The 24541-nt window shown below is 46.2% G+C and overlaps 1 protein-coding gene across 1 annotated transcript in view; it reads right to left on the minus strand.

Moving 5' to 3' along the window:
- The window catches only part of POC5 (POC5 centriolar protein), a 56397-nt gene extending 32245 nt beyond the window's left edge, over positions 1-24152 (minus strand). The window contains exons 1-2 of the mRNA XM_006271961.4: positions 23961-24152; positions 19966-20066 (exon numbers count right to left, since the gene is read on the minus strand). Of these exons, the coding sequence (XP_006272023.2) occupies positions 19966-20049 (84 nt within the window). The 5' untranslated portion in view covers positions 20050-20066; positions 23961-24152. The remainder of the gene's footprint in view (positions 1-19965; positions 20067-23960) is intronic.
- Positions 24153-24541: the final 389 nt, after the last annotated feature.

Here is a 24541-nt window from a genome sequence, read left to right on the forward strand (position 1 = left end):
CCTTCATTAATGATCAGGTGTGGCTGGGTTGATGCAGCCTAGCCCTGCCCCCGGTACTGTCTGCACGATGGGAAGAGGGGAAGAAGAGAGGGGAGGGAGTTCAGGTTGGGCTTGGCCCAGCCTGTGCTAAAGGGGGATTGTAGCCCCCCTGCCTTGGCGGGAGTTCCAATCTACCCGCCCCCTAACTCCAGTGCGGGCTGGGCAAAGCTGAGCCTGAGCTCCCTCACCTGCTTTCTCCCCGCCTCCCATAGTGCAGGCAGTACCCAAACTAGGAGGGAGGGAGGGAGGGAGGGAGGGAGGGTAGGGGAGAAAAGCTGCATGTCTGCAGCTTCTCAGCTGGATTGGCTCCAAATTGAAGTTCGATCCCCCACCCTTCTGCCCCAATAGCGAATGTCTGTTGGGTTGGGAGGGTTGGTCTAACTTATGGCACTTTCTCTAAAGTGCCATGAGTTAGATCAGGGAGGTGCACATATGTCAGTGCCCATAATTACAAACTAGTCTGACTAACTTCAATAACGAGAAAGATACTAGAACATATTAGAGGTGCATCAATACCACCAGTGCATGTTGTATCAGCACCGATAAAAGGAAAATTGACATTACTGGCAATCAGCTATTTTTGGCTAATGTGGCTGATAATGTCGCTGAGAAAAGCTGCATGCATGCATGCAGCCACAGCATGCACACGGCCAGGAATGCAGCTCAACAGCTTGGAAAGCAGTGTCTGGCTCGTAAGGCTGTTGGGGGGAAGAGCTATGGGGCAGGGAGGAAGGCAGATCAAGGGCCCCGTGGTGATGGAGGAAGTGGGGCAGGGGCAGGGGCTGGGGCAGCCACTGCCCAGCCAGGTTGGGGCAGGGTAAGCAATGGAGCCAGTGACTTGTCCAGGGAGTGGGGGTGGTTCCCGCTGCTGCACACACCCCTGGGGGAGGCATGGGGGGCATGTGCCCCCTAGATCTGTGCATGGGGCAAGGGCAGGCTGCCTACTGTGCACTTGGGGCTGAGGCTGCTCCAATGTCTCCATGGCAGCCCTGGAACACAGGTCCCTGCTGCATGTGTGGCATTGCCATGGGAGAGGCAGCAGCAGCAGCAGGAGGAGCCCTGGTAAAGGTACCTTTGTTGCTGAGTGCAATGCCCTGTGACTGCTCCCCAGAGTCCCCTCCCTCTCCTGCTGCTCATCAGGACGTGGCTCGGGCTGGCAGCATGGCATGGGGACCAGACTATGCTCGCCAGGGTGCACCGGGCACAAAGTCATAATTATCAACTACAATGACCAAGAAAAGCCGATAGACGATAATGTCATTCCTTTTATTGGTGCCAATCTGACAGCCAACTGATATATTGGTGCACCCCTAGTAATTTACATGTCTACAAACTGCTATGGGTAATTACAGACTTAGTGTACCCATGTGCACACCTTACTAACTAATAAGAACAAAGTGAGAAGTACAAGCTATTGGAGATATCACTCTAAAGCCAAAAGGCTCATAATTTACAATCTAGGTCACGGGGCTGGGCCCCAGCAGAGTCAACAGCGTTTCAAGCCATGGTGACCCCACAGCTCAGCATGTGCATGTACTCCAGAACCCCCAACATCCCCCAAGGATCCACATGCTAATCAGCCCCCTGCTCATGATTGGAACCAGGTGGTCTTGTCATGAGTCCTGGGGCCTCTATTTATATGAAGACAAGCCACAGAGCTGGCTGGTCCAGCTCTGCCCTGCAGAGAATGGGGCCACACTGTTCACATGTGACAGACGGGGATGAGATGACAGGGCCTCTCATCTACACCCACCAGACATTTAAGGCTGATGAAGAAACAGCAGACATTAGAAATGAGAAAGAAAGGTGCTGCTCAGCTGTGGCAATAAAGAGGAAATCAAAATGTATTTGACAGATACAGTATTTAACAAGGTTTTCCTTGTTTTTAAATTACCTATATCATAAAGCATACAAAAACCTATCCTTTTGGCTGAACTATACAATATTGAACTAACCAGGTTTTCCTGCATTTTTGATAATGTCTCCCATGACAGTCTTATAACTAAACTAAGGAAATAAGGCCTAGCTAAAACTACCATAAGCTGGGTATATACCTGGTGCAGACAATTATGATCACAGAATAGTGTGTCTAAAAGAAAGTAGGTACAGGGAGGGAGGGGGAGCATTCCCAGGGATATGTCCTCGTTCCAGTACTACTCAATACTTCCATTAATGCTTTGGAGGATGGAATTGAGTGTCAAGTTGGCACTGGTGATATTTCACCTGGAGTACTGTGTCAAATTTTGAGTGCTGCACCTTAAGGAAAATGAGAACAAACTGAAGAGAGTATAGAGAAGAGGAATAAAAATAATGGGAGGTCTAGGAAACATGACACGCAAAGATAAGTTGGACAATTAGATCATTTGGTTGGAGAAGACTGAGAGGAAATTACTGAGGGGAAATTTGAAAACAGTCTTCAAATATAAAAACGGGTTCTTAAAAAAAGCCTTACAATCAACTTTTTTCTGTTTTCAGAGGACAGGACAAGAAGTAATGTACTTAAACTGCAAAAGGGGAGATTTAAGTTAGACAGTAGGAAGAACTTCCTAACTCCAAGGACTGCTAAGCACTGGAATAGATACTCTGGAGCAGGGGCTGTCAACCTATAGCCCAGAGGCTGAATCCAGCCCGCAAACTGACTGGATCCAGGCTGCAGTGGCCCACAACTTAGCCATATCCTTTCTCCACCCCGTGCTGTGCCACTGGTCCTCTCTGCAGTCCTCCCGATTCTTCTCCCTAGATAGTTTTGTATTATTAAATAACTAATTATAAAAAAAGTTACCCTGGAAAAGCATAGACCACTCCAAACTTCCCACTGTAAACCAAGTTGGATAAAAACCTTCTAAATTAAAAAAAAATGGAATTCTTCAATTTAAAAGATTTATATTTCAATTTGAAGTTATCACCCTATAATAAGGCCTACAGTTAAATCATTTAAACAGATTATATTAATTAAGATAACTAATTCCAGAATCACATATTCACTACAATTAAGTTTTGAAGGGAAAAAATAAATAAAATCAAACCACTTAACTGTTGGCTAAGCACCTGAAACTAAAGTGTTAAAGCGCTAATAGATTTTTGACAGTGCTAACATTTTTCACTTTTTTGCAACCTGGTCAGTTCAAGAAAAAGCTTAATTTCTTGTTCCAGTTCATAAATCAAAATGGATTTGAGAATGATCTACCAATTCTAAAATTGTAATGGACACAGTGTCCAATATGGATCATTCAGTTTAATTTGCTAAGGGTGTGTCTACACATACGATTAATGCACACAAATAAATTCTGGAGTTTATGGCTCCCAGGCGTGCTGTTTGAATGTGCACTCAGAAGCAAAAAGCTCCAGAGCATAATGCTTCAGAATTTATTTGCACGCAGCATGTGGAGCCTGGTCAAAGCAGCCTGGGCTGAAAGGGGATCTGGGAGGTCAGCCTGCCAGTCCAGGGCTGTTCCAACTGGGCTCCACGTGCTGTGGTGGGGCTGGTTGAGGCACAACAGTGCTTCAATGTTGGGGATGCCTGCTAGCATTGGGGATGCCCTGCACTGAAGCACCCCATGCCCCAGTCAGCTGGGGCAGGATCTACATATGCACTGCTGTGCACAAAAAATCCCTGCTGTGCAGAGTTTTAATTTCATACACCCTAGTAGGAGTGTGTGGAGGTGCACCTTTGGTGCCTACCACTTTAAGGGCTGGAGCAGGCAGCCAGCAGGTGCCTGATTAAGGCAGCCATTTTCAAACTTACGCAAGTCAGACTGTTCGCTGCTTGTAGCCAGGGAGCAACATTACCCAACTGAGCTGCTGCTCACAACATCTTGGAGGTAAGGTCAGGAGCTATGGGGATGGCAGGAGGCTCCTGGTCCTGGGTATGACCTGAAACTGCACCCTGCTGAGGCAGAAAAGCCTGGTGGAGCTGCCTGTGACAGGGTAGTGTCATTCAAATGCCAGGACTGCAAACCTCCCCTGTGAAAGGCGGGTAGGGGCACCTTAATAACCCCAGCCCCCACCACATTGTGGGTAAGAGGGCCGACACAGCTGCGACCACCTGAGCCCCACAAAGATATAAGACCCCGGAGGCCCCAGTGTGAGGGGGCAGTTGTGTGGTCCCCAGAGAGGGGGCAGTTGTGTAGGCAGGGAGAGGGCATGAGAGCAGAGGTGGCCCACACAGAATAGGGGGGTCATCTTTATGACCCAAAAGACCATGTGTAATCCAGGTGTTGAGTAGGGCTGCAGGGATGGCCTAAAGGGCAGCACATAGGCCAACCCCCAAGTAATAATGTCAGTGGTACAGTGAAGGCCCTAGTGAGAGGGCATAGTTGGAGGGCACGAATTGAAGCCCCAGGTAGGGGGTGGATAGGCCAGGGTAAGTCCACAGACACCTGAAGTCACAGTTGGGCCAGAGGCCAAGTGCATGGCTCAGCACAGTAGCCAGGGTGAGTCACAACCCCAGTAAGTCCTCAGGCATGTCAAGGCCACATGACTGGGTCAGAGGGAGCCATCAGTAAGTTCGCAGATGCTGAAGGGCCAAGTTTAGCTCAAAGTGTAAGAACCTGTTCAGATGCCATATGCGAGGCATGGGCCACAGTATGGGGGAAGGTACAGAACCGTGGGTAGCACCCCCTGGCATCGGGGCATATAACGGGCAGCCTCCCACATTTACTACCAGTTTATTATACCATCAAAGTCGTGGCAGAAAAGACTGGGTGGACTGCCCCATATAGACAGGTGGATGGACCAACATGAGATCTCAGTCCCAAGATGGCCCCTGTCACAGAGTGCACATATAGATGCTAAAACGTTTACTGTGCAGTTAATTAATCAACTGCTCAGTAAATGTCTCGTGTAGATGTGCTCTAACTGCAGGTATTTATTTTGATTTTATGTAACCTGCATCAAGTAGTTGGCTGCTTGCCTTGCGGCCTCGTCACTCCCCCACTGCTCCATCCCCGCTCGCCCTCCCCCGTCATTCCTGATGGGCAATTGGCTAGTATTTTAATGTTTACCAATCATTAAATCAACCAATGAGAAACAGCCTTTCCATAGAAAAATTATTTACTGGTACAAGTGAAAAACAAGATTAAAATTAATTATTTAAATCCAAGTTTTCAGCTTGCTGATTTACATCATGATTAAATCAGTGATTTAACTCAACCAGTCACAGCAAGGCCAAAATATATACCCCATTCTGCAGTGTCCAGACAGACACTGAGGAAACAAGTATATGAATGGCAACAAAGGAATTCTGCCTAGTGGGGCATTACAGAGCTGAGAGAGGGAATGAGAGCTTATGGTAGATTAGATCTCCATCCTCTCTGTTGCTCCTTAATGCAATTATGGTAGATCCAATTTCCTTCCCCAAAAAGGCAGTGCAACCCACAGGAATAGTTTATAATCAAAAGCACGAAGTGGATCATCAGAAGGTCCTAGTCTTGTAACAAAGAAACCTGTATACAAAGCTATGTAGAAACCAAAATGACAAAAAATGGCCAGCTGACTGGTATCGAAATACAGTAGACTGTTCATGTCTTTTCTCACCATGGCCTCAACCACATAGAGAGGTCTAAAATGACATTGAAATGTACCTGTGATCTCTGACACTGAGCTTCATAGCACTCAAAAGCCATTATTTTCTTTAGTGAGAAACAGGGCAGTAACGGGCAAATGATCTAACTAAAAGGGATGACTTCTTATGGAAGCAGCAGACCTCTGCATGTTTCAGAATGGCTGATACCTTTCCCATGCCATAAGGCACTGCTAAGTGCCCATTAATTATGAGGGCAAAAAGAAAAATACAGATATTCCCAATAACACTGTATGGATTTATCAACTATACACAAAATTAAAAAGTACAAAGTTCCCTGCAGTAATTAACTATAGCCAAGGACAAGGAAAAAAACAACTTCTAGCCTTCATCTTAGCTCAGCTAGACAAAATTCTTGTGCAAAGGACTTCAGATCACTTCCCTGCCATCCCTGAAATTTATGACCCAGATTCTTCAATACCTTAAGACTTTTAAACACCTGAAACTTCTGGGACCAGAAAAGGTACTAGAGCACAAGATGTCAAAGAAACGAAGATGTAACTGATAGCTGTTCATATTGGTCATTTACCAGGCACAAAACTCAAGAAAATTGCATAATTTTTTTTAAAATCCATTTGTTAACAAAAAGGAAAAATATGAAAAGAGTGAAAGGAGAGCAAACTGATGAGAAACACAAGGGGCCATAAACTAAAGTAACAGAATAAAGAGAAACCTCTACCTCATCAAACTAGATTTTTTTTTCTAAATGAAAAGCTGTCAAATGCATAATAGTGACAAACAAATGTGAAATAAAAAAGTGTAACCTCAACTTCACCCCCTTTTCTTTTCTTGTTCTTTTCTAAATGACACCCCCGAGCTAAGTCTGTACGGAAATATCAGATTCCCACTAGAGCATAAAATTGGCACTTAAAGAACTGGAAACTGAAAAACAGAAGTTGGGATAATATATATGATCCAGTTTTGCAGTTTAAGGGGGGAAAAAGCCAATACTACTGTTGAGAACACAAGAGTGTTAGGAGATAAAACTATTAGTCTTTTTCTTTTCTTTTTTTTAAAGATGAAGGAACCTAAGTCTGCTGCATAGAATTCATCTTTATGGCAATGGTGCGGTCCTTAGCAACAGGAGACTGATGAACTGCATATAGAATATCCTGTAAAATGTAATGACAGAAAAAGAAGGATTCTCTAAGATTTGGTGAACACGTTTTAAAAAGAAATAGAGTGTTGTGTGTGCATTTAAGTTGGCTAATTATTGGTAGAGTTTTAAATCAGCTAACATTTCTAGCATTTGGTTTTCCTGTCTTCCCCTCAGGAAGCTGACAACATTCCCATTGCTTGGCTAGGGCGCATCACCACATGCAGGGGCATGAGTTTGCTGCTGCACAAATACCAGTGGCACAAATTTGTGCTGCTTTTTGTTGCTGCACACACCTCTGCACGTGGGGTTTGCTGTGAGGCAAAATGTCCTGCTTCAGGGAAACTGCTGTTTACCTGCTCCTCCTGGCTCCTGGTGTGATGAAGGAGCCAGGGGACACACACCTAAAGCAGCGGTGACAGTCTGGCTATCAGTCAGAGCATCTTCCTAGAGGACTCAGCCTCCAGTTGCTCTGGCACACACGCCACGAGTGTGCATTGTGCCACTGTTTTTTGTGGTGGGATTTTTTTTAATTTTTTTTTTAATACTGGGAGTTCCTGATATCAGATTTTGGTGCTCCAAATTTATAGCATGGCAAATGGTTGCACATGCGCTGCGTGCAGTTTGGGGCACCTCAAACAGTTTTGAGGTGCCGCAAACGACACATGCATGGTCATCTGGAAGCTCCCCTACAGTACAAATGCCCATATACAGTTCAATATCCTATTTTCCAAGTGAATCTTTTCTTACAGGATACATTAGAGTTTTATCAGCTGTAACTATTCCAGTCAGAATAAGGCAACCAACTTTAAGGGACCAAATCCAGAACTCCATTCAGAAAGCTGATATCCTGAACTAGAAAGCAGTTCACACCAGGGGTCAGCAACATTTTTCTGGCAGCATGGGCATGGTGTGGCATGGCACAGGTGAAGCACCCCTGGAGCTCCAGACAAGATCCAGTGACTCCACAGGCTAATTAGCCTGAATAATGCAACTTGAACATAGTTATGCAGCTTACAGTTTAGGAGATAGTTGCTGCTACCTCCCAATTTGAAAGTAGTACAGTTGTATTCTTATGGTGCCAGGAGGCACTGTACTGTGTCCACTCAGCAGATGCAACAGAATACTGCTAGACACTAATTTATTTTAAACTGGGTACAAAAATGAATCCTCGGGATTGCAGCCCAGAAATATGGGACAGTCCTGGAAAATTGAAGACTGCTGGTCACTTTGTGCCAGAAATTTTTAGAAACAGCTTTTGCCTATTTTTCCCCACTTACAACTATTAAGACACAAGACCCAAGTTATCTACCAATTTATTGCTTACTGTATATAAAGCCAGACTGACAAAAAGTATGAAGGCACCTGAAGAGGAAAATAGGCACTTAAACAATGGGAAGCTATTACTAGACATTTACTGAGATGTATAGTTGTTATGGGTTGATGGTGCCAGATTCCATATTCAGATAGGATATACTCTTGTGGGATGAATGAAATAGATTATTTAAACCATTATTTATGTTCGTGTTCCTTTTTTGAAGAGATAAGAGGAAATGGATCTCTCCCTTAGTGGAAAAACCTTAAATACTGATCTAATGAAGAGAAAACAATTTGAATTCTCTCTAATGAATCACAGTCTGTCCAACACTCCCTAGATATATTTGCGTTATTTGCCCAACAAATAAAGGCAAAATAAAATATAATGTATAATTTTATAGTATACTTCTAGCAAAAGGTGTAAAATATAATTGTAGTGTCTGTTTCATTGTAAGCTTTAGAGAAAGCTGTAAATAAAGTTACTACTGCTAGATAGCTGCTTAGTGAGATTTTTCAAAATATACCTCAAAGTAGATTTTTCAATGGGATTTAGGCAACTATCATGCAACGCTTTTGTAAATCCTCCTTTTGCCTACATGCAATATAGGCACCTAAATATCTTTATAAGTCTATCTTGTAGCATCAGTCATGTTTAACTAGACTTTGGACTAACTTTGACATTAATGTTTTATTATTATCTGTGTGCTGGCTCCAAGACCTGCTTGATATTCAGTAACAAGTTGATGCAAAAAATCTGTCATGTCTTTTCAAGACTTGTATAGCAATGTCTTTGCTTTGCCCTCTAATTTCAAACAGTTAGAAATAAAGACAAATTATTCCTGTATATGGCCGTCTGAATATATATATACTGCCAGGACATACAAAAAAACTAGAACTCTTGGTTCCAAAATGATACCTTTTATTAGACCAACTGGAAAATGACAAGAAAATTGTCCTTTTCTGCAAGCTTTTGGGATCAAAGTCCCTTCGTCAGGCTCTGGGAAAAGTGTAGATGGTACAATATGGTAAAAAGTCCCCATAGGTAGGAAATAAACTTCATTTTTGCACAGAGGGAGCTGAAGATGGAAGGTTGTCCCTCTGAGTTCATGAGAGCGTCTTTGTGAGCTGTGTTGAGTAGCCAGGAGGCAGGCTTGTAGACTTGGCAGAAAAGTGTCACAGACCCATCCACAGGGTACCACACAAAACTCAAATTTCTCCCTGCTGTTCTGCTGTTTATACCAAGGAACAGGCCAAGATTTGCCCTGGAATAAATCCTTATCCCCACAAGCCTCAGCTCCACTGTCATTTTACCAGGTCCTATAGCTGCAGCAGGTGAATATTTGCCAGCTTCAAGCAGTGACCCCTTGGGTTGTGAAAGATTTCTGAGTCTACCCACCTCCGATGAAGGGGCTTACTTGGAATATCACTTGCTTTGACATTGGCCAGCTGAGCTGAGGCTCACATCTTGGAGGTATATGGGCTGGGACTATGGGGATGAAGGAGGCCCCAGGTCCTAGGCATGACCTAAAACTGTACCCTGCCAGGGTAGGGAGGCCTAGTGGGACTGCTGGTGGCACGGCAGCCCCAGGAAATGCCAACAGGTTGCCCAAAGAAGTTGTGGAATCTCCATCTTTGGAGGTTTAAGACCTGAGCAGACCAAGCCCTGTCTGGGATGATATATAGTGGGGATGGTCCTCCTTTGAGCAGGAGTAGATGACCTCCTGAGGTCCCTTCCAACCCTAAATTTCTAGATTTTATGTTACCTAAGTTGGAGTCCAAATTTAAAGCATGCTGATTTCTTCTTTCTCACTGTGGTTCTATCCTCTGGATCAAAGCTGATTCATGCTGAGCTGCATCCAGTATCAGATGTTCTCTCCAGTGTGCTCCTCCCAGCTTTCTATAGTGATGTTGAATGACTTCATACCAATTTTGCACACATTGTGGTACTGCCATACAGGACCACCCTAATTTCTAGAGCCTTCTTGAATCTCACCATATAAAATATTCTTGGGAATACTGTCTTCTTCCATTCTCTTGACACAGCCAATCCATAGCAACCTTTTTTTCTTGATAGTGATTTCTAAGTGTGTCAGTCCAGAATTACTGCACACTCCAGTACCTCTGTATTTGGTATTCTGTTTTCCCACTTTATTTTCAGGATCTTATGCAGACATCTTATGGGGAAGCTGTCCAATCTTTTGATCTGCCTAGTACACGTAGTACACGTTTCTGAACCATAAAGCAGGGATGACAGCACACACATCTCAGATTCGTATCTTCACTTTAGCTAATATCCCACATGATATCCTCTTAAACAACTAGGGAAACACAGCCTAGAAGACACGTAAGATGGATATAAAAATGCTTACAAAAAATATACTCAAAGTAGGTATCAATGACTCGCTAACTGAAATTGTGTATCATGTGGGGCTGTGCAGGAGTCTGTCCTTGGTCCAGTACTAGTCAACATTTTCATTAATGACTGGGATGACAAAATATATATGACAATAAGCTGGAAGGGGTTGCAAGCACTTTGGTGGACAGGATTTTTTCTAAAGTGATCCTCACAAATTGGAAAAATGGTCTCCAGTAGAAATAGGTACGGTGAAAGTCATTAAGAACAAGTACAAAATAGTACATATAAGTAGGAATAATCAACTGTGTTGTGCCCGGGGGCCATCTGAGGGCCAAGTCTCAACGTCAGCCCGCTCAACTGGCTAGGGCAGTCTGCCCTGCCTTGCCTGCCATAACTTGGGGTAATAAACTGGATACTGAATGCAGGAGGCTGCCCATTAAATGCCCTGATAACTATGGTGTTGTACACAGCTCCAACCTTCCCTATACCATGTCCCATACCTCGCAGATGGCATCGTAACTCTGGCCCGAGGCAGGGCCAAATTCTGTCCCTTGCTGGCCCTCTCATACTCTGCCCTTCTCTGGGCCTCAACATACCACCCCCTCTCACAGGGCCTCTTTCATTCTGCCCACTCTCACTGGGCCACTTGCAACCCACCCTGCTCCATGAGCAGCCCCCTCAGGCCATCAGGCTTATTTATTCTCACTCTGGCCAGTCCCCACACAGTGCTTTGGGTCGCTCAAGCAACCCTACTATATGTGGCACTGGTCTTATGCCTGACACTGGGCTGAACTCTGGCCCTAGCCCTTTGCCAGGCAACTCATCCAAGTTTTTCGCTCTTGTGGCGGTTGGCCCGTGCAGCCCTTCAGGTTATCCGAGCAACCCTACTCTACACACCCACCTGTGTAGACCCTACTCTACACCCCAATGCACAGCCTTCAGGCAACACCACGCACCCTACTCTGTGCAGGCCTCCACACGCACTTCTGCCCCTCACTGGGGCCCCTTTTGCCCCCTTGTTGGGGCCAACTCACGCCACCTCACTGGGGCCCCTTTTGCTCCCTCACTGGGGCCAACTCATGCCACCTCACTGGGGCCAACTCACGCCACCTCACTGGGGCTTGGGGTCTTACACCCCATGGGCTCAGGTGTCCGCAGATGTGCCTGGCCCCCACTGCCTGTTCCTGATCCAAAATTACCCACTGGGTAGTGGAAGCTGGGGTTATAGTTGCCCCTACCCACCTTTTACTGGGAAGGCAACTGGCCTAGCATTTCTGGGGAACTACCCCACCACAGGTAGCCCCACCAGTCCATCCTTCCTGTGGCAGGGTACAGTTTTTGATCTTGCCCCAGGACCAGGAACCTCCTGCCATCCCCATAGCTCCTGCCATTACTGCCAAGGTGTTTTGAGCAGCAGCTCAGCCAGGTGATGTTCTTCCAGCTGCCAGCAGCAGACTGTTGGCTCAGCCTTGATAGCCTGAGCTAAAATGGAGGCCACTCAGTCCTCTCCTCCAATCCTTTGGTCCTCCTGCAGTCATGTGACTGCCTCATCAGGGCTGGTCTGCACCTGCTGGCTGCCCTGCTGTCAGCCCTTAAAGTGGTAGGCACTGAAGGTGCTCTACCAAATGCATAAATACAAAGTGGGAAATAACTACTTAGAGATTAATTCTGCAGAGACAGTCCTAATGGTGTGATAGCAAATCATAGATTTCATAGATTTCATAGACATTAGGGCTGGAAGGGACCTCAGAAGATCATCGAGTCCAGCCCCCCGCCCAAAGGGCAGGATGTCAGCTGGGGTCATAGGATCCCAGCAAGATAAGCATCCAGTTTCATCTTGAAGGTGTTCAATGAAGGCGCTTGAACAACCTCCGGTGGCAGGCTGTTCCAGACCTTGGGGGCTCGGACAGTAAAGAAATTCTTCCTTATGTCCAGCCTGAAACGATCTTGTAGTAGTTTGTGACCATTCGTCCTCGTCATCCCTTGGGGCACTCTGGTGAACAAACATTCCCCTAGATACTGATGGTCACCCCTGATAAACTTGTAGGTGGCCATCAGATGACCCCTGAGCCTGCGCTTTTCCAGGCTAAAGAGCCCCAGGGCTCTCAGCCTGTCATCGTAGGGTCTGCTTCCCTGACCTCTAATCATGCGCGTGGCTCTTCTCTGGACTCTCTCAAGCTTCTCCACATCCTTTTTGAATTGTGGAGCCCAAAACTGGACGCAGTACTCCAGCTGCAGCCTCACTAAGGCCGAGTACAGGGGGAGAATGACGTCCCGGGATTTGCTTGAGAAGCATCTATGGATGCAAGCCAGCGTTTTGGTCGCTATACTAGCCGCAGCATCGCATTGCAGGCTCATGTTCATCTTGTGGTCAATGATGACCCCCAAGTCTCTTTCTTCCATAGTGCTAACCAACATAGCACTGCCGAGGCTATAAGGATGCTGCGGGTTTTTTTTCCCAAGGTGGAGAACCTTGCATTTATCGGCGTTGAACACCATCAGATTCTCATCCGCCCACTTGCTGAGCCTGTCCAGGTCAGCCTGGATCATCCGCCTGTCTTCTGGTGTGGATGCTTTGCCCCAAAGTTTGGTGTCATCGGCGAACTTGGCCAGTCCGCTTCTGACTCCAGTGTCCACATCATTAATGAAGATGTTGAACAGTATGGGTCCAAGGACAGAGCCCTGGGGGACCCCACTGGTCACAGGACACCACGATGAGTGACTTCCATCAATTACTACCCTCTGGGTCCGACCCCGGAGCCAATTTTCCAGCCAGTGGATCGTGGGGGACCCAAGGCGACAATTGGCCAGTTTCTCCAAGAGACGATCATGGGACACCAGATCGAAGGCTTTTTTGAAGTCAAGATATATGACATCAATCTCATCTCCCTTGTCCAGGTGATAGGTCACCTGGTCGTAGAAGGAAATGAGATTGGTCAAGCAAGACCTACCCGCAACAAACCCGCGCTGGCTATCCCTTAAGATGTTGGCGTCGGCCAGTCCATTAAGGATGGCCTCCTTAATAAACTTTTCGAAGATCTTCCCTGGGATAGAAGTCAGGCTGATGGGCCTATAGTTAGCCGGATCCACTTTCCTCCCTTTCTAAAAGATAGGCACCACGTTGGCCTTCTTCCAGTCTTCGGGCACTACACCAGAGCGCCAAGAGTTTTCAAAGATCCGCGCTAGAGGCTGGGCTATGATGCTCGCCAGCTCCTTGAGTACCCTGGGGTGAAGATTGTCAGGGCCGGCTGACTTGAAGGTATCCAGCTTCTCAAGATGTTCCTTCACAAAGTCAGCATTAATGGAGGGCAGGGGATCACCCTCACCCGGACTTCCCGGCCCTGTAGCGGGCACAGGCGTCCCATGGGGCTGATGAAAGACCGACGCAAAGTACCTATTTAATAGGTTGGCTTTTTCCTGGGCGTCAGTTGTCAGTTGCCCCATCTGGTTCAGCAGGGGTCCAACGTTGCCCCTGCTTTTCCTCCGGCTCCCCACATATCTGAAAAAGGACTTTTTATTGTCCTTGATGCTCAAAGCTAGCTGGAGTTCAGTTGCAGCCTTGGCTTTCCTGGTCTGCTCCCTACAGGACCGGACCAGTGCAGAATAATCCTCCTTGGAGGTGACTCCCATCCTCCATCCTTTGTAGGCCTTTCTTTTTAGCCTCAGGAGGTCTGCTAGGTCCCTGGAGAGCCAGGGGGGCTGCTGTGCCCTCTTGCTGCCTTTCCTCCGAGATGGAATAGACTTAGTTTGTGCATTGAGGATCGCTCCCTTGAGGAGCAACCACTCTTCTTGAACTCCCCTCTCCCTGTGGTCACAGTCCCTTAGGGCCTCACTGACAAGCCTCCTGCGCTTGTTAAAGTCGGCTTTCCTGAAGTCAAGGACTTGTGTGTTGCTGACTGACTTGCCAGCTTTTCGGCGGATGGTGAAGGTGATCAGCTCGTGGTCGCTGTCACCCAGCTTCCCATCGATCACTAGGTCGCCGACTAGGTCCTCCCCAGTAGCCAGCACCAGGTCGAGCAGCGCTTTGCCTCTCGTTGGCCCATAGACTTCTTGAGTCAGGTAGAGGTCATCCACGCACGAAAGGAAGCTCTGCGACCGCTCAGATTTTGCTGAGCGATCCTCCCACGAGATGTCTGGGTAATTGAAGTCACCCATGACAACCATGGTCCTGGAGCAAGCTGCCTCAGCCAGTTCCTGGGCAAACTCCTGGTCTAGCTCAGGACTTTGGGTGGGAGGTCTGTAATAGACTCCCACCATTGTGTCCCCTGTGCCGTGTTCCCCACGGATTTTAACCCAGAGGGTCTCCAGTCGTCCACCCTGGTCGCCAATATCGGCTTGCAGGGACGTGTAGCTTTCCTTAACAGAGAGCTACACCCCCGCCCCTTTTCTCTACACAATCCCTCCTGTACAGGGTATAGCCATCTATCCCTGTGGTCCAGTCATGGGTGGAGTCCCACCAGGTCTCCGTGATCCCTATGACATCGTAATTGTTTGCACTGAGCAGGAGGATGAGCTCCTCCTGCTTATTCCCCAAGCTCCTGGCATTTGTGTACAGGCAGGCAAGTGCCCCCTGGGGGGCTCCTTCCCTGCCCACGGATTTTACCAGGGCTGGGGCTGGGGTGGGCTCCCTTGAGTGCCGTGATCCACTGGCTTTGCAAGGATTGTTCAGCGGGCCAGCAGTGGCGGTAGTGCCCCCGTCCCCCAGCGGGCTTAGTTTAAAGCCCGGTGGAGCAGGTCAGCCAGTCTGGCTGAGAAGAGCCTCCTCCCTAGGGGAGAGAGGTGGAGACCATCTCTTCCCAGCAGCTCGCTGCCTCTCTCGCCAAAGAGCGGGCTGTGGTCATGAAAGCCAAAGCCTTCCTGACGACACCAGCGCCGCAGTCTTTGGTTGACCACATAGATCCTCCTGTCCCTTCTCAGCCCATAGCCTGAGACTGGGAGGATCGACGAGAACACCACCTGTGCCCCCAGACCCTTAAGCCCCGCTCCCAAATCCCTGTAGCGCCTCATGACCTGGCTGGGAGTGCTCCGAGCCGTGTCATTGGTGCCCACATGAATAAGGAGCATGGGATAGTGGTCTGTGGGTTTGAGGAGCTTGGGGATCCTCTCCGCAATGTCCCGGATGCGGGCCCCTGGGAAGCAGCAGACTTGCCGGGCTAAGGGGTCAGGGTGGCAGATTGGCCCCTCCGTCCCCCTCAGGAGGGAGTCTCCCACAACAAACACCTTACGTGTTTCAAACTAAAATGCATCAACAATATCATACTAATCTGAGAAGCCCAGTACTATAATGGGATCTATAAACAGGACATATGATATAATTATTCTACTGTATTCAATACTAGGAAGGACTCAGCTGGAGTACTGTATTCAGTTTTGCACACCACACTTCAAGAAGTATGTGAACCAATTAAAGAAAGTTCAGAAGAGTACATTTTCAAGGGCCTAGAAACCATGATCTACAAGTTTTTTGGGTTTTTTTTTTAAAAGAGAGAGAGAGAAAAAAGTGAGGGCAGACACAATAGCAGTCCTCAAATATTTAAAAGGTTACTGCTAAGAGGAAGCTTGTAAAATGGTAGCTAGGATAAGAAATAATGAGCTTAAATTGCAACAAGGGAAAGATGGATTAGATATCAGGAAAAAAGTTTTCAACTGCAAGGATAGTTAAGTACTGCAATATACTACCTAAGGAGGTTATTAAAAACTTCCAACAGAGATTCAAGACCAAGTTAAAAATATATCTATGAGGAATGGTTCAGGTATCAGGCTGATCCTGCCTGGGGACAAGAATACAGACTAAATAACCCTTTAAGCTGCGTCCATGTAAGAGTAGACTATGTTTCCCTAGGGACAAGAAGCAGCAGTACACCCTGTGTTGCTGCTACTTGTCCCCAGGGAACACCTGTGCCTCAGGTGGGGTAGGGAAGTTGCGACCAGCAACCTCGGGGAGCTGCAGCCATGGCGATCCTGTCGCTCAGAGCCTGGCCAACTGCCAGAGTGTGGCTCCAGCCAGCGAGGCTCGTTTTGGATGGTGCACACTGCCCCCACATGCTGGATCTCCTGAGGTCAAAAAACCTCCCCATGCTGCTACCTTGCAGAGCAAGGAACACCTGTGTGTGCAGTGTGGGGCACCATAGGCAGATCTGCAGTGCCACATGGCCATGCTCATCTAGATGCAGCCTTAAGTTCCTTCCCATCCCTATCTGCTGTTATTCTATTTATGCAGGATTTTCCCCATCTAACTTGAATAATTTAAGATACAAACTTATGTGAATAATTACAAAACACAAAACCAAGGTAGCACTTGGGAGATATGTACTTTTTATAAAAAGAATTCTATTTAGAGCAGAGCACCTTTGGCCTTTTTATGCCAGAGGATGGCACTTCTGGTATGGATACGACTTACGTAATGCTGTATGTGGGAAAATCTTAACATGTTATTTATTGCAATCAGTTAAATTGCATTTAGGTATAATGCTGGACTTCATTATTTTTATGAATGCATTTATTCCAAGATCTTTTTAAGATCTAAACAAATTGTAAGAAAGATTAATTTGAGGGCACAAAACCTGGTATTAATTAGAGCAGAGGAACACTTTTAGTTGAGAACAAAAGTCTCCCTGAGGCCAATCAGTTTCAACTGCTCTTTTTCCATCCCAAAACTGGACGTTTTTCCCTGACACAGTATCAGTGAGCTGTAACAAAAAGGGAGGAAGTATAGTTAAATCCAACAGGGCTGACATCTTTAGGTTGCAGACTTATGTAATGAGATCCTGGACCAAAAAAAGTTAATGGAAGTTTTGTTATCAGAGTCAAGATGCCAAAATTTCATTCCTTTGACTGCAGTGTACATGTACCCCACAAGGTATGTCAGGCGGGACCTTAATCTTTATAGGAAATAAATTCTACTTTGAATTCAGAGATGGACATTTTGTAAATACCTGTATTATTGACTGTGGCAGTGCACTGTGTGTGCCTGCCACTTTAAGGGCCTGGAGCTGGTAGCCTCCAGGTGCCTGACAAGGGCAGCCATTTTGAGGTAAGGGCTGCCTATATAAACAGTGCAGTTTGGCTGCTGGAGGCCAGGCAGCAACATTGTCTGGCTGGAGGACTGCTGAGATCACCTGGAGGTAAGGGGGAGCTGCAAGGGGATGGTAAGGAGGCTCCTGGTCCTGGGCATGACCTGAAACTGCACCTTGTCGGGAGTGGGTGGCCTGGTGGGGCTCTCAGTGGTGTGGGAGCCCCCAGGAAATGCCAGGCCAGTTATCACCCCGCTGAAAGGTGGGTTGGGGTGCCTTAACCCCTAGCTCCCACCACTGGGTGGGTAACCCTATGTTTGTGGAGGGGCCCAGAGGGTGGACCCTGAGAGAATGAATGAGTACCAGGCGTGGTGCTGTGGTTGCCCCCGGGAGAAAGGGGGTAGTGGCGCGGTGAGCCTGAGGATAGAGAGTGAGGGGCTAGAGACCCAGCCCGAAGGAGAGAGTACCCTCGACTGGCCCAAGCTGGGGCCAGGACCAGGAGGGTCAAAAGGGCCAGGGGCCCACCACGAGGGATGCCCAAGAGCCAGGGGCCTGGGGTCCCGACTGGCCTGGAGGTGGGCCAGTGCAAGAGGCTGAAGGTCCCGGGGGGACCACGCCCGAGAGGGGAAAGTAGCTTTGGGGGGGGCTAGGTAGCCTGGATGAAGGCGGAGAGGCCACCTAACAGGAGAGGATCATAGAGGGGTCCTGTATGGAAGATTCTGGGGCCCAGTGTGGGGCTGGTGATTATGTGAACACCATGATGCCATCTGCGAGGCTTGGGCTGTGGTATTGGGGAGATAGGAGCCACAGAGAGTGCCCCCTGGCATCGGGGCACCAAATGGGTAGCCCTCCCGCTCAACTCACATCTTAATCGAATCAATTAACATCAAAGGCGTGGCGGGCGAGATAGGCGGGCGGTTGCCCAGAGACAGGTGGGCGGGCCATGGAGATCGGCCCCGAGGTGGCCCCCCTGTCACATTGACAAAGGAAAAAGTTCAGTTTCTGTCTGTTAGAAAATTATGTATACTCAATGTTACAAGCACTGAAAATTTAGAGATTACAAATACAAAACAGCCCTAACCCATTTACAATATAACATCTTTAAAAATGTGTTCCAAATGGATATAAGACCAGAAATGCTACAAACACAGGTAACAAGTCAAAACTATAGTTTTATACACAATTTCCAAATGATTTTGATCATCCTAAACTACAGATATTTATTATGAATTCATTAAAACCTATATTACTATTAAGTATATTTTTTTTATTAAAAGTTTTGGAATTCCTGTGTATAATCCTGAAAATAACAATAAAATATGATTCTTACAGGCTCTCAGGCACTCATAAAGACAGACTTTTAAATGCAATAAGATATTACCTACAAAGATCATAGCATTCTGATATTTTCTAATTCAAGATATCACACAAACCAGACACAAAAGTTAAATCCTGGCCTCATTCAAATCAGTGCCAAAATTGCCATTTGGCATTGACTTCAATGAGGCCAAGATTTCACCCAAAAATATATCCTCACAGTAAAATCTGGAGAAGCAAAACCACAATCAACTACGTCACATTTCCAGCAAGCCCCTATGTATTTGATGAAAAACACAAAACAGAACACTAGCATGTGGTTACTGAGATAACTGTAGCACAGTCCTGCTCTGAGGGGAAAAGAAATAAATGAATTAGAAAAAAAAAATGAATGCACTTAGTTCTTTTAACAACATGCAAGAAGACTGATGTAATCCCATTACATCCCACTACAGTGATGGGAATGTATTGAAGTGACAGATTCATTCTCCTTAGTTCACTAAACAGTGTTTCCCAACCAGTGTGCCGTTAGGCACGTCCAGGTGTGCCGTGGCATTTTGGGCTGGAGCCACGCCCCCCCACCTGCTGCTGCTGTGGACACAGATGGGGCACGTGACTCCAGCCCAGAATGCCATCCAGCTGGCCACGTGCCATCCCCCGCTCCCCCGTCAGTGTCCAGATGGCTGCGCACCATGCTCACCCTGCTCTGCGTCTGGTGTGCTGCGGTGCTTTTTTTATTTGGGTGTGTGCGCCATGGGGCGGAAAAGGTTGGGAAACACTGCACTAAAATTTGTCTCCCGCCAAATAAGGTGGATACCTCACATATTGCATATTAGCATTTTCTCTTCTACCCTTAGTATCAGTTTTAATATTTGAGTCTGGTAATGCACACTAGTGAAAACAACTATAAGAAAAAAAAGGATCTTTATATCTGGGTTTCAATGTACTGTCCCCTAAGCTGAAATCAGACGCATGTTCCAAATACTTAAATTTGTTGTGCTATTACAACAAATGTAAAACTTTGCTATGCAAGGATTCACAATGTTGTATTTATTTATGAGCATTCAAATTTTGCTTAACGTCTGCACTACTTTGTTTATATTCACTCCTATTAACATTTTTATTGCTTTTTTGTATGCCTAAAGCAAAAAAGAAAAAGATAGTTATGCACAGTATTTCTTTTGAAATACATTTTGTCAAATAAAATGCCATGCAAGAAGTTCATATGAGGTTGCTTCAGTCCTACCTGAAGATCTGAAGAGACAGAACTGCCTCGATCTGAGTCTTTTGGTAAAACTGGACTTGTGCTTTTCTCCTCATCTGAAGACATTTTGCACAAAGACAATTCTATAAAATAGCAGAAGCTAAACTTCATTTTCCAGTTACAAGATTTTCATTTCTCTTTGTTGATCTAGAAAGTTGCTAGTGATATGGATTCTAATGTAGTAAACAGTTCACATTTGTTGTACTAATCTGAATGTAAAACCAAATTCTTATGCAGTGTTGATATTATACAATACCATGATTTCATATTCCTATCTACCTAGGCCCAGGTCAAAAAAGCCTTTTGAAAACAATGGAACGACTCCCATTACTTTCAGTGGACTTTGAAATTGGACCCTAAGCAGCAGCTCTATGACCCCTTAAGTCTTCTATAATTCTATAGGTTTTATAATTGGCTGAACAAGACTCCCACTGTGATTTCTTCTTAGTAGAATAAAAAAAATCATACTAAACACATTTTTATACCATATAATAAACTCCAGAAACATCAGCCTTAACTCAGAATCATGTGGTTTTCATCAGTTTAAACTCAGTCCTTTCATCTTACTTATGGTGTACTGTTTTGGATCTGATTTTCTTGTTTTTCCTATATAGAGGTTTTGTAGCGCTTAACTCTTCCATGATCCTTCTTCATTGAACTAGATGTTTCCTTACCCCTACACTAGGTGAGGCCATGCCCAGAGTACTCCTGCTGTCTAACCCTGAAGCCTTTTCTAATGGCTAACATCATTTCCCACTCAACTCCAATATTCCCCACCCTACGCCTGGGATGGAAGCAGAACACAGACGGTTCCCTATTCATTTCCAAAAAACTGCCAAACATTCTAGCCACTCCTCTAAGGAAGGGAATGGGACAGAAGTGACACCTTGCAGGGATCTTGGATGTAGTGATGCTGTGGAAGAGTGATAACACTTGAGGTCTGACTAAAGGAAAGGTTCTGACCTACTGCAGCTCTAAAATAGCCACTGCTGAGAAAACAGATTTTATAGAGCAATGAAAAAACCTGATTATTTTTGGGATACAGGGAAAAGAATGGATGCATAGGGGGTAATTGCAGACTCAAGTGGGGGGGTATAAATGCATAAAACAAGGAAAGATTAACTGTAAAAGACAATGTGGTGTAGTTGTCTGATGTGCATGTGAAACAATATCAGCTGTTTGTATAAATAAAAGTAGGAAGAGTTGTGTTGAGTACATACACAGAGAGGATTTCTGTGCAAAGACCTGCACAAATTACAGTAAAAACTTGCTGTTTATGAAAAACGTTTTTTCTTCCCCTAGGCATTTGCAATTAGTGACTTTAAAGGGTTTTTTTTAAATATTTTCCAAAAGAAACAGGATTTTGAGTTACTAAAATTCTTTTCAATTTTACTGCCTTTAACCTAGCAGAGAGTAACCAACTTAAGCATCTCCACTGTTTTAGTTTCCAAAATGTCATATGCAAACAGATGTCCTAGTCTTTTGCCCCTACATATAAAAGTGCAGATGGAAGTTATGCAGAAAAAAGGGGAGATTCCATACAACGTTTCTTCTTTCTCCAGGCAAGTTCTTTGCCACTGGAAAAGTTGTTTCCTTTTTACTTTCAACACCTGTCAAACTTAGATTATTTCCCATCTTTTCTGGTGGGAGTAGGAAATTTGCTTTCAGACAGAAGTCACATAAGCAAAGTCTTAGCCAGACTGAACTTTTACACAGCTAAGTATCAATCACTATAAAAAGGTGTTAGCTATGCAAATGATGACAGGACTTGTGATACTCAAAGCAGTAGCACTATAATAGTTCACTTTACAAAAATTGACTTAAAAATTAAAACACATATTTATCATTAAAGACCTTAATCTTGAAACTAACTTTATATGAATATATAATTGTATTCACACGAGATTCAATAGTTCACTTATGTGTTGCTGGGTGCATGATGATGACCCAAACCCATATTTATATGGAATACTATACATATGTGCCCTAGCCCATTGACTACAATCCCCTCCCAGATCAACATAGCCAAGAAAAAAAGATAAAGGAAATCTTTAAGCTATTTCCCCATCATGACTTTTGAACCTGCATTATTGTATTTTAAGTAAACTAGGTATACCGAAATGCCTAAAAAGTTAAACACTTGCTGAAATTCACATTTTGGTTTGTTGGTACTGACAGCAGCTGTTGTAGATACTTCAAAGGGCAGAGATGCAGCATTTCCTATCCTCTGAAGTTTCCATGACTCAGGGGAGGGGAAGTTAGTCTCAGCATGGAGACACTGACATTTTAAAAATTTTGGAAAGAGAATTTAAAAGCTATGATTTCTTTTAGCCCAAAATCAGAAAGAGGATTATTGTCTCTAATGTTAAAACCCAATATACTAGCTTACACATCCACAACACTTTTCTATAGCACAATGAAGTCCTAATTGCACCCCTATGATTTATGCTTCACCCAAAGTTTAAAATTAACTGTCTGGCAGTAGCAGCATTTTTGTTTAGGCAGCAGAGACAGTGTCAACTGAGTTCATGGCTCATTAAAGTCTACCTGATTTCTTCTAAACACTTCTTTTCACAGGTGTTAACAACCTTCTCTCCTTTTTAGAAGAGAGCAGCGGGGCAAGGGAAGTGATTCTTTCCCTTTATTCAGCACTGGTGAGGCCACATCTAGAGTACTGTGTTCTGTTTTGTCATCCCTCCCCCCCCCCCCCCCCCCCCACTATAGAAAGGATGTGGACAAGTTGGAGAGTCCAGTGAAGGGCAACAAAAATGGTTGGGGGCTGGGGCACATAACTTCTGAGAAGAGGCTGAGTGAAATGGCTTTTTTAGTCTAGAAAGAGAAGACTGAGAGGGGATTTAATAACAGCCTTCAACTACCTGAAGGGTTTGAAAGAGAATGAAGCTAGATCATGCTCAGTAGTGGCAGATGACAGAACAAGGAGCAATGGTCTCAAGTTGCAGCAAGAGAGGTTTAAGTTAGCTATTAGGAACAATTCTTTCACTAGGAGGGTAGTAAAACACTGAAGCAGGTTACCCAGAGAGGTGGTGGATTTTCCATCCTTGGAGATAGTTAAGACCCAACTAGACAAAGCCTTGGCTGGGGTGATCTAGTTGGGGATGATCCAGCTTGGATCAGGGGTTGGACTAGATGACCTCTGATGTCCCTTCCAACTCTGATTTTCTATGATTTAATGTTCTTGATGTTCCACTAATAACTTAACCTTTCTCCTGCAGTTCCTCCCTCTGTTCACTACTCCTGGTAACAGAGCTCTTGTTTCATGGCCCTGAAAACTGCTTTTAACTCATTCCAATGAAGTTACATTGTTTTTTGCTCCCATCTTAATAATACAGCCCTAGGTCCACAGCATATTAGTAAAGCTTCCAACTTTCTTGTTTGCTGGAGAAGAAATAGCATGCAGTGTTATCTGGGATGCTGCACTGCACCACCTGTGCCCCCCTTCTCAGAAACTAGATCTGCCCCGGACAAGGCACGTTGATTTCAGGTCGGGGTTTTGTTTGACCAAAACATCCCGTGGTGCCTTGCCCTTGGCACTGCCCGCTGGTCTCCAGGGGAGCGGGGTGGAGCGGAGCGGGCTCCTGCCCTGAAACCAGAGTCGCTTCCCGCATGAGCCTGGCGATTTCCAGAAACACCCCAGCCAGCCGCAGTCAGGAGGCAGGCCTCCGTTTCAGTTCCCAAACTTGGGCGTCTGTCACTCGGGACCCGGAGCGCTTGGAAGAGCTGTTCGGGACGGGAGCGGAGGGGAGGGGCCCGCCCCAAGCCCCACGGCACCGGCAGGAGACCGCTACCGCAATGCCCAGTCACAACCCGGCTGAGAGGCACAGGCCCGCGACCTGGGGCACCGCGCGCGGCCCGGCCCGGCCCGGCCCCGCCGGGGTGGAGGTAGCGGGGCGCGGGGCCACCCACGCTGGGGCCCGACATTGAGTGTAACGTGTGCAGCAACCCCTCCCCCTTCTTACCTTCGCCCCGCCGAGCTCCGGCTCTGCCGGACTCCTTGACAGTTTCAAACGGTCGGGGCGTGACATAAAAAGCACGCCGATTGGCTCGGAAATTTTTTTTGCAAAGCGCCCGAGGATTGGACAACCCCTTCGCGTCGCAGCCAATCGAGGAGCTGGCGGTGAGCTCGAGAAGGCAGGGCTTGCCCTTTTTTTTTTTTTAAATCCCAATCCAAGCCAGGCGGCGGCGGCTGCTCGTTAAACTGTTACCTGTGCAGTTCTTTCATAGGCTTCGCGTCACCAAGGGTGCTCCGGCGCTTTCGCGCGCTGATTGGTCAGGGAAGTTACCGGGCCTGGAAGGCGGGTGGCAGAGTCAGTTAGCGGTCACGTGGGGCGGGGCGGGTGCCTCCCTGAGGGTGGTAGGTGCTACTGGGTCTTTCTGCGGGCAGCGCTGTCAAGCCTTAAATACGAAATTATAGTATATTGGAAGCTCAAAATTATCCTATTTGTTGCAAAGCTACTGTACAATGAAAAACTTACGTCTTCTTACTTTATATGGCTCGCTGTAATCTCCAGTGAGTGAGAACTGGGTCATCAAAGTTGAA

The sequence above is a fragment of the Alligator mississippiensis genome, chromosome 3, assembly GCF_030867095.1.
Source record: "Alligator mississippiensis isolate rAllMis1 chromosome 3, rAllMis1, whole genome shotgun sequence".
Taxonomy (NCBI): Eukaryota; Metazoa; Chordata; order Crocodylia; family Alligatoridae; genus Alligator; species Alligator mississippiensis.